At 40.3% G+C, this 10,901-nt stretch overlaps 2 protein-coding genes across 2 annotated transcripts; one reads left to right on the plus strand and one right to left on the minus strand.

Annotated features, from left to right (window-relative positions):
* The first annotated feature begins 566 nt into the window (after window positions 1-566).
* Window positions 567-2,974, plus strand: LOC129422595 (uncharacterized). Its single transcript, XM_073873383.1, has 3 exons — window positions 567-773; window positions 1,381-1,466; window positions 1,576-2,974. Exons 2-3 carry the CDS (start codon window positions 1,408-1,410, stop codon window positions 2,528-2,530), a joined length of 1,014 nt encoding a protein of 337 aa, XP_073729484.1. The 5' UTR covers window positions 567-773; window positions 1,381-1,407; the 3' UTR covers window positions 2,531-2,974.
* Window positions 2,975-3,055: 81 nt separating this feature from the next.
* LOC129422448 (uncharacterized) lies at window positions 3,056-5,167 on the minus strand. Its single transcript, XM_055178380.2, has 2 exons — window positions 4,287-5,167; window positions 3,056-4,069 (listed from the first exon to the last, which is right to left on the minus strand). Exons 1-2 carry the CDS (start codon window positions 5,013-5,015, stop codon window positions 3,317-3,319), a joined length of 1,482 nt encoding a protein of 493 aa, XP_055034355.1. The 5' UTR covers window positions 5,016-5,167; the 3' UTR covers window positions 3,056-3,316.
* Window positions 5,168-10,901: the final 5,734 nt, after the last annotated feature.

A 10,901-nucleotide genomic window follows, 5' to 3' on the forward strand; every position in this document is an offset into this window, starting at 1 on the left:
TAAGTATTGGTCTATATGTCTAACATTACATGAATGATGCTAAATTCCCACAGTTTCAAACAAAGACCCTGCAGGGAGGGTGACCGTCAGGGCTGTATGTTATAGGTCCATGAGGAAGCATGAGAAGCCTCACGACCTCAGAGTAGGGTGACAAAACATGTGTTTAACCAGTTCAAGTCAGATTCTGGGGTATTTTTGTGGCTATAGTTGGTGATGTGGATGTAGAATATCAATAAGAAAACTTAAGTCTGTTTATTTGATTTAAACCTGAACTATACTTTCATGGACACCCCAGAAAATGGTTGTTACTGCTCCCCGTCGTTGGAGCAGCAGTAGGCCTGTTCATGATGGGTACATGAGTCAGTGTGAGGTAAGCGTTGATTTTGTACCCTCAATCTAGGCTATACTAACCTGTTCAATGTTTTACTAACACTGTTCATTTGTTCTAAGTAACAACTGTATTTTAATACAACAGAAAATCTTTTAAGATTATTGAGGCTGTCTTATTTGTTCTAGTTGTTCTGGTAGCCTTATGAATCATACCTCTACTATTTGCTAAAATCATGTTTTATTCATAGATTCCTTTTGAGGACAGCTCACCGATTCAAATAGCGGTGGCTGAGTGCTCCTGTGTGGCTGGAACCGCTCTCTGCAACCACAGTGTTGCACTACTGTATCAGACCACAAAATACTCTACGCTACAACTAAAAGCAGTACCACCTGTCCTCAGCTGCACAGAAACTGAGCAGCGATGGCATAAACCACGAAGATTGGTAAGTACTTAAGAACTTAGGCTAATATATATATATATATTTTTTTTTTGAAATTGGATATAAGTTCTACAACCTTGTTTAAAAAGCACAATGAAGACAAAACAAGCGCATCATTACCAAATCTATTACAGGGTTAATTATATTGCTATATTTCAACAATATTGCAAAAATTATATTTATGACGATATAGAATATTTTTTTCTTATTACATTTATCTCACCTAAATGTTTGCTCTGCCATTGCGTTTTTACTATGGGGTATTGTTGTTGTTAAGAGTTTACACAACACAAGGAAGCTTGATTTCAATCTGTCTGTCACACTGTCACATGCCTTTTATACATAAGAGTCTGTGTGATGTAGCTCCCTTTTTAGGTACTAAATCATCATCGGAGGCTAACGTACTGCAGAATGGTGTTGTTGATGAGCGCACTAGGGAACATAAATGTGCCATACGTCAGTGTGTCGCTGTGTCATTTATATGTAAAAAATTATACCCTTATTATCGTGGACGGTATGATATGACACACCCCTACGTGTGATGGTATGTTATGGGGGCTAACCAACTGTCCTTAAGTTTTATTTGTTTATTTGTTTGTTTACTTGATAGGGTGTGAAACCAGGCAGAGTGGGTAACATGGTATTCATCTCAACCAAACCCAAGTCAAGACAGTACACAGCTGCTGATGGTGTAAGGTAATATTCACTCTCAAATAATAATCTATTCTGCAGTCATTGTCAGATTCTTGTTGTTTTAAGAGTTATTATTTCTTTTTTTATAATTATGACATAACTGTTTTCAAAGGAGCAAGCGCTACAAAGCAGTGCGGGGTGACTTGCCAGACCCAGATTCCCTGAAGGTTGACGAGGCATACCAGGACTTCGCGGCAGAACTTGCTCCGCTAATCACTACACTCTCGATAAGCAGTGATGTCCCTCTTGTTGATTCAACCTTTGGGACCGTTCAAGAAGGGAGCCCCATTTCATATCAGCACCCATTGCCAGTGAGTAGGGTAATCATCCACCACCCAGACGCACCCCCTCCACCACCCCTGCCGTTAGATGGTCACAGGCTGGACCCAACCACATGTTCCTTTGTGTGCACTCACCAACAACACCTTAATGTAATGTCCCTTAACATTACTTTTGACATGGCAAGATCCATCGAGATGGCTACGAGAGAACAGAGTGGCAGCGCAGAGTGGCACAGCCTGAGGAAGATGAGGATCACTTCATCCAGGTTCCGTGAGGTGTGCCATGTCCGAGGTCACAGCTCTGCAGAGAACCTTGCAGAACGCATCCGCAAAGGTGGGGTTCAGACAGCCTTGATGAAGAGGGGGCTGGCACTGGAGCCAGAAGCTATTCAGCAATATGCCCGCATTAAAAACGTCAACTACTGGCCATCAGGATTTGTCATCCATCCAGATGCTCCCTGGCTCGGATCCTCTCCAGATGGTGTCGTTTTTGATCGAACGGAGGCACCACCGTTCGGGCTGGTGGAGGTGAAATGCCCCAACTTGAAGAGCTATGTTGACTCTGGTTGCCTGCACATGCAGAGTGGCGCCTTGCGTCTGAAGCCAAGCCACAGCTACTATTGGCAGGTGCAAGGCCAACTGCTTATCACTGGAATGCAGTGGTGTGATTTTGTGGTTTTTGCAGAGGAGGACCTTTTTGTACAAAGAATTTATACAGATGCAGAGGTTGCTAGGGTTATAAGGGAGAGGGGGGATTTTTTCTTTTTCTATCATTACCTGATCTGATCTTTAAAACATTAATGGTTCAGCCTGGTGTAAAAGTTTTGTGATTAGCTGTAAAACAATTAATCACATCCAAAATAAAAGTTTGTATTTACATAATAAATGTGTGTGTGTAATGTGTATAATTATTTTATCTATAAAACACACACATATGCTTGCATATTATTTGCAATAACTATATTATTATCAGCAGCATGTGCATATTACTGCATTTATATGTAATTTATATTATATATTTTATATGTAAATACATTTCTCTTAAATGTATACATGCACGTATGTGCATTTAAAAACAAAGTAATTATACACAGTACACACACATTTATTATGTAAATACAAACTTTTATTTTGGATGTAATTAATCGTTTTGCGTCCCTAATTGTTAATATTAGATCGTTGTATAAGTGTTATTCAATATGTTCTTATTAAATTCTACATCTAATGTCATCTGTGGTGTGTGTTTTTATTTGATTTCAAGTCATCAGTAAAAATCCAAAGCTAATGTAATGAAGGCAATGACACAAAGAATTGTTTTTAATAAGCAAGATAGATCTTTAAGATCAAGGTCAAGTTTATTTATATACTGTAGCCCTTTAAAACAGCATAAATGCTGACCAAAGTGCTGCACAACATATCAAACAAAACGTCCACGTACAATACATTTTGAACACTAATAATAAAATATCAAAAGATAACCGAAAGTAGTAAAAATTAAGAGAGAAAACATCATACAATTTAAACACTATTTAAGACTAAACGATTTATTAATATCAAAATTACCAATTTAACTCATTGGGGAGTTGCCCATGCCTTCACTAACGGCCCGTTCTGATAACTGACCAGGAAGCAGGCCACACTGAACAATTCATCAATGTTCCCGCATATAGACAGTGGTATGTCCTTGTCAAACAGTTTGTTTTCTTTCACTCTCCTTATGCACCTCTCCACATGCACTCTCAGACGTGCAATTGACTGTGTTTGTCTGACATCCTCTCGACTCATTTGTCGTTTGTTGCTGAGAAAGGCAGGCCGGTACACCTTACAAGGAGCAAGGTTGTCCACAACAAAACCTTTGTCCACCATGATCGCCATACCTGGCTTTAAAAGCTTTATAATCCCAGACAGCTTAAAGATCTCGCGATCACTCATAGAGCCTGCATATAGCCCAGACACAAAAGTGACAGCACCGTGGGGTGCCATGCCAATCATAGCCTTGAATGTTGTGTGCGATTTGTAGGTAGAAAACACCTCAGTTTGAAGGAGCAGAGAGGATGGCGTCTGACAGAATATCTCTGTACAATCGAGGACTACCTGTGTATCTGAAAAATCTGCAAACTCAGGTGGGAGGTGAGCTCTCACTACCTCTGGAGGAATCCAAAGGCGCTGGCTTCCCAGCAGGCAGTACAGAAAATGAGTCCATGTGGAGATGATCCGACTTGCAGTAGTGCGGTGAATGCTGAACCTCTCTGCAAGGTCATTGAGAGGAAAACCCACTGACAGATACATCAGGAACAGCAGCAACTCATCAATGGGTCTCAGTTTCTGTTCAGATAAAAAACAAAAGTCTGTTTAGTTACCTTGACATTGCTATTACTAAGTATAGCCTACATCAGAAAATAATACCAACATCAGCTGGCTGGCTTTTACTTTTTAGTTAGATGTAGTTAACTCCACAAACCAACAGGGGCAATTACAAAATATTTTAAATCTAATTTCAGTAACATTAAGCCAACAACTGTATGCACGTCATGTTACCTACCGTTGTTGGGTGATGGACTGTGCTGATGCTGGCAGAAGCTGTCTTGGCACTGGTTATGCGCACCATCTTGTGGATCACAGCAGGTTCAATTAATTTCCAAAATGCCATGAAACTCTTGTAGGACGCAAACCTGGTATAAAAGCGCATGTTCTCATCTGATGTAGACAGGCGATCTATCCCAAAACGCTGGCGAAGTTTCTGGGCTTCTAACTGCTGTTGTAGCTCTCTGATCTGGCGACGTAGGGCTTCATTCTCGTCTGCCAAATTACTCGCCCTCGCTCCTGTTTCAGGGACTACACAGTAGTCATGATCTATGGCCATTTCGGTATCCATCTCCGAGTCCGAGTCTGACTCTGGTGCGGGACTCTCGGCCCGCGGACGCCGTTCCCAGACGCTCGGTCGGGGCGCAGGTAGTTTGTACCCATTCCACGAAAAGTAAACTGGTACGGCTCCCTTCTTCAGCCTCCTCAACCCCCCGGCAGTCACATTTAAATCAGTCTGCTTAAAATGCCGACTACAGACCCGGGTGTTTTGGGTCGGGTTGAAGTCATCCCTCCGGATATTTTGCATCCACTTAGCCCGTACCGCAGCATCAACGGGGAATGCATGAAAGCTGATTACTTTGTTGTAGTTTGACGAAACGGTACATAATGGCACACAACAATGAAGTGTTGAGCCTGTAACTCTCTGAAAGGCAAGTCGCCTCTCTTTAATTCTAAAAACACTCATAATAAAAACATCTAGTCATCCAGTTTGTTGATCTCATTCACTGTTGTCTCTGTCTCCCGCTCTCACTCTCAGATCACCGGAAGTTTTCACCGGAAGTACTGGCCCACACAGTCAAGTTAGAAACGTCAGTGGTCGCCATATTGTGCACAGAGTGAATAGGTGCCTCAGCACCTTCGGTGCTTGGCCACTAATTATTTGTTCAGCCAATATAACATTGTTGCGTAAAAGTAACAGATTAATAAAACCAATACAGACTTGCATCTCATTGGCTGATGATGCTGCAGTGTATTATGGGTAAATTGTTGTTCTGGCAGAATTGTTGTATCCTCTTGCAGAAGTGTAGCATGATTAGATAGGTACCTGAGTAATAAGTGGCCAAGTATAAGTTATTTAACTTGTTCTGATATATTTTAGAACAAAACAAACAAACAAACGGTTTGAAATGTTACATTGCATTTCAAATATGTTTGTGATATGTTTGATAAACTGTAATTAAATAAAGGTTGTATTGAGCAGCTGTACTCTGATTGATTGATTCGTTGTTATGAAGTTATTAAATCATTATTTTTAATTTTGTTTTCATCAATTAAATGTTTCATAATAGTGACTTTACTGGGATTTCTTTAGTCCATGCAACGTTTAAATTGTCAATTTTACACAAACTTTTTTAGTAAATACAACTTGCATTTTATTTGTTGACATTACTTAACAAGCTATGTGGAACCCACTTGACAAAGTTTTTTAAAGTAAATCCAACTTTTTTTTTTTGAGTGTAGCACACCACACCTGGCATCCCACATAACATAGAATCCATGGCTTTCTGATACGCTTCGGGAGCGCTAGATAATCCAAATGGGACCTTTTTAAAACGATAGCACCTTCTGTGTGTAATAAATGTGGTCATTGGTCTAGATTCAGGTGCTAGATCAACTTGCCAAAAACCTTTACGGGCGTCCAGTTTTGCAAACACTTTTGCTCCCTGCATTGCTTGTAATATACTGTCTATTGTGGGTACTGGATGTCTCTCTCTTACCACTGCTTTGTTCACTTCTCTTAGATCCACACAAAGTCTTACTTCTTTAGTGTCCTTTTTCGGAATGATAAGAATGTTGGATACCCACTCAGACCCTTCATGCACTTCCTTTATTATTCCATCTTCCAGCATTTTATCCAGTTCCTGATTTACAGCCTCCATCATTGGGTATGGTACTCGCCTTAAAGCTTGAGTTACAGGTGTGACTTTTTCATTCACTGATATTTTATGGCAGTAATCTTTGATTTGTCCTAGTCCTTTGAACAAAATCTGATATTCAGCCTCCAGTCTTGAAAATCTTTCAGATTAATTTTCAATTGCACTGATCTTATCCTCTGAATTCAAAATCTTTAAGTCAAAGCAAGACTGTCTTCCCAACAGCGGCTCTACATTTCCTTTAATTACAAAGATGTCATCTTTTGTGTAATTATCCTTCCATTCGAACTGAGCTTCAAAAAATCCCATACAATGAAGGGGGTTTGTCTGTGCATAAGCATAGAATTTTCTCTTGGTTTGTTTCAGTTCAACTCTTTGTGCAAACAACTTGTGATACAGTTCTTCTCCAATTAAATTTCTTCCACTGCCAGTCTCTATGACCATCTTTAGTTTCTGTCCATTAACCCTTATGGTCTCTTTTCCTTCTGGATCTATTGAATACACAAAATCATCAGAATCAGAATTGTCCTCTACTGCTCTCACTGGTTTAGCTTTGTGATGTGATTTGTCTTTCTCCTTATATTTGTCACTTTTATGCTCCTGTGAGTTGTTTTTCTTTCTGCAAACACGTGCATAATGACCAGTCTTTTAACAATACAGGCAAGTTGCTGATTTTGCCCCACAATCATCTGCTTTGTGTGTTGTTAGTCCACATCTGTAACACTTGATGTCGCTGTTACTCTTTTCATGTTGTCCTCTGCCGGTATTTTGCGGTTTCGTTTTAGTATTGGCCGCTTTTGCACCTTTTGTGTAATAAACATTATAGTCTGGTAGGAAGGGGGGTTCACCTGCACCCGAAAAGTATATTTTTTTAACCTAGTTTTTTGTAATCCTTAAGGTGTCTAGTAAAGGAATTGTGATGTTCCCCATGCAAATTATTGTCCCATATGTGATTTTTTTGTACCAATTTTTGTGACCGTGCTTGATATTCGGCTGTGAAAAATGTAAACTTTAAATCTACATAGAATCTGAACAATACATCCTACAGACACAATCCACCCCATTTTCTCTTAATCTTTGCATAAGGAATTGATAGAAATGAGGATTGTCATGATTAGATGATGTATGGTGCATTAAAACTCAAATAAACACAAATTATAAAAAAAATCTGTGACCTTGGATCAGTGGAACTTCTCCCCTATGGACCCTATTGATATATGTTTTCTAACTTTTGTATTTTTAAAGTCTTTAGGATGTCTAAGAAGCAAATGTTGATGATCCCTACTTAAAATATTGTCACATGTTGGTCCAACGGAACATCTTCCATAATAAGGAGTTACTATTCAAACCGTTATTTTGGTATTATATTTATAGAAACAAAAGAGAAAACCACTCATATAGTCAAATATGTGTATATATAGGGTATAACAAATCCTCATTAGAATAAACTGAAATAGAAAAAAGTGATTCTAATCAAAGGTCAAAAGGTCAAGGGCAATGAAGTCTATTCATCATACAGCGGGGCTGTTTCTCAATATGCGTTCTTCAGCGATCTTGCGTTCTCGTGTCCTCGCTCTACGTCATCATTAACAGTCGAAGTTCATTCCAATTTTCAAGAACGTGAGTACAGAGGACGCATGAAAATAGCCGGATGTGTTCTTGATATTGAAGATGCATCGAGTGCAGACTTGCGCGCTGAAATCGCTTTACGCCCGAGAAGTCATTGAGGCAAAACAATGGCGGAGGTCAGGTGACCAACAGGAAGATCGCACACATCTCAATTCTCATAAGTGCGTTCTGTGTTCTCGCGACCTTCTGAGTTCGTTCTTCCAAGGTCGCCTGGACCAGGTCTTCATAATCGTTCTCTTGCTCCTCGTCGTCTTCACCATCTCCATCCATCTCCTCGACTGTTTGCTACAGCAAGCCAGTGAGTGAAGTGGGGAGGATAGGTCCACAAGACCACACTGGTTCCAGAGTACCCTCTTCAGTCTTTTCCCAGCCTTGGCCAGGATCATGGGGCTTGGGACACCAGAATATCAGTGTGGCTGCTCTCTTGTAGATGGCCAGATGGTGGTTGACACAGTTGATGTGTGGGACCAGGTTGTCTCTGCAGGGCGGGAGCCCGGACAGATCCACCTTGGATCTGGTGGTAAGCATCTCATCCTCTCCAATCATTCTTTTCAGCATGATTTTGAATGTGAAATGAACTGCTTTGCCAAGCCGAAAGTTGGTTAGGAGAACAATGTGAAGAGTTTTGCAAAAGTGACCTATGTATTGAGAAATGTGTCCTAGCATCTGTAAAAAACTGTAATTGCCATTACATGCTACAGAATATCTGCCTTGAAAAAACTCACTTGAAGGCTGCATGGTACTTGGATTACTCTGCAGCTTTTTCAGAGACCCGACCTTCCCTTTGCCTCTAAAGGTACTTGTAAAGCTTTCCCTGAGAAGATGTAGAGGCTGAGTATTGTGCAGTAGTCTGCCCCCTTACATTCTGCCAGTTCGCTGACATTTAGTATCTGCCTGTGCTTTCCGATCCCAATGTCGACGTAGATGGTCAGCGGGACGGATTGGGCGTGGTGTAGGAGGATGAAGAAAATGTCTGTGTCTGCAGTCCTCACCACAGCCACCTTGTGCCCCAGTTGAACGGCATACAGCAAGTACAGAACAACCCGGTTGTCAGTCTCTTCCTGGGTTGAATCCAACTGAGGGTATCTCACATAGTCCTTCTCACATGGCCATCAGTGTGGTCCTTCGGATGAGACGTTAAACCAAGGTCCTGACTCTCTGTGGTCATTAAAAATCCCAGGATGTCTTTCGAAAAAGAGTAGGGGTGTGCCCCGGCATCCTGGCCAAACTTGCCCGTTGGCCTACTAATCATCCCCCCATACTAATTGGCTATATCACTCTGTCTCCTCTCCAAAAATAAGCTGGTGTGTGATGGGTGTTCTGGCGCAATATGGCTGCCATCGCATCATCCAGGTGGATGCTGCACATTGGTGGTGGTTGAGGAGAACCCCCCTTTCATATGTAAATCGCTTTGAGTGCTGCCAGAAAGCGCTATATAAATGTAACAAATTATTATTATTATTATTATTCGACACCATCATCTCTCTTGGATTTCTTTGTAGCAGGATTAAACTCTTCTCACTATCATTTTCTTCCTTGTGTTTCTTTGACTTGGGCATGATTAGCAATGATCACCAGCTAGCCAATTAGCTATTATAGTATAACAGTGTTGACTTTATTTTTCCTTAATGTCTTCAAGGCAGCTTCAAACTTGGTAGAGGAGTATATTTTTTCAGACTCACCATCGGTATCACTCTTCTCTTTTTTGAGGATGATTAGCATGCATCAATTGCAAAAAAAGAGAAGCCGGGAAGATGGGCCGGCACTGATACAGTGTGGCACTGGATTACTCCAAACAGCTTTTTTTGTATTTTGGGCTTGCTAAGTCTGGACTTTCTGAAGGCCTTTAGAGTTATTAACTTTCGACCACACTTATTGCTCTAAGTTTCAAATTGATTCCAATCTAAATAAAAAACTTGGCACAATATTTTAATGTGGAATATGTTTATCAGACACCTGAAGCATTACAAATATATACCAGTTTGAAAAAGACATTATGGAAATGTTCTTTTTTGCTTTTTTGGAAATCCAGGGAGGCAACCAATATAGCCAGAAAAGACATACACGTGACAATATTTCAGGTGTGGATCATCAACGTTTGTTTATTAGGCATCTTACAGACTGTAAAAATACAAGTTAGAAGACATATATCAATAGGGTCCATAGGGGAGGAGTTCCAGTGATCCAATGTCACAGTTTTATTTACATTTTTTTGTGTTTATTTTTTGAGTTTTTATGCATTATACATCGTCTAATCATGAAAATCCTCATATCTATCAATTCCTCATGAAAAGACAAAGAGGAAATGGGGTGGATTGTGTCTGTTGAATGTATTGTACAGATTCTATGTTGATTTAAAGTTTTCCTTTTTCACAGCCGAAAATCAAGCACAGACACAAGAGATGATACAAAAAAATCACATATGGGACAATAATTTGCATGGGGAACATCAAAATTCCTTTTCTAGACACCTTAAGGATTACAAAAAATAGGTTAAAAAAATATACCTTTCGGGTGCAGGTGAACCCCCCCTTCCTACCCTACTATTACTGTCTTTCTCTTTGACATTATTTTCTGAAAGCACTTTAGACTCTGCTTGGGCCGATTCAAAGATTCTAGCAACAGTTAATGCTCTTTCCAATGTAAGCCCTTCTTGTAGCAGTTTATCTCTCAATCGTCTGTGTGCACATTTCTCTACAAGTTGGTCTCGTATCATATCACATTCTAAAGCGCCGAACTTGCAGGATTTGTCCAGTTCCCTTAACATATTGACAGATGCGTCAATCGTTTCCTCTTGTAGTTGAGATCTCAATCTGAATTTGTGTCTCTCCAGCACAACATTTTTTCTTGGAGTAAAGTAAGCATCCAATGCAGCTACAGTTTCTGTGTATGACTCTTTAGGATCTGGGAGGTTTGCGAAAATTCTCTGCACCGGAGCACCAATGCAATGTAAGAAAGTTGCGCGTCTTACCGCGTCTGCAGCGTTGATAGTTCCGCTGGCCATCTCGAAGAAACTGTAAGAGTCTTTCCATGTTTTGTATTCAGCATACAAATCCGAAACTCCAAGA

Source organism: Misgurnus anguillicaudatus, chromosome 2 (assembly GCF_027580225.2).
Source record: "Misgurnus anguillicaudatus chromosome 2, ASM2758022v2, whole genome shotgun sequence".
NCBI classification, from domain to species: Eukaryota; Metazoa; Chordata; class Actinopteri; order Cypriniformes; family Cobitidae; genus Misgurnus; species Misgurnus anguillicaudatus.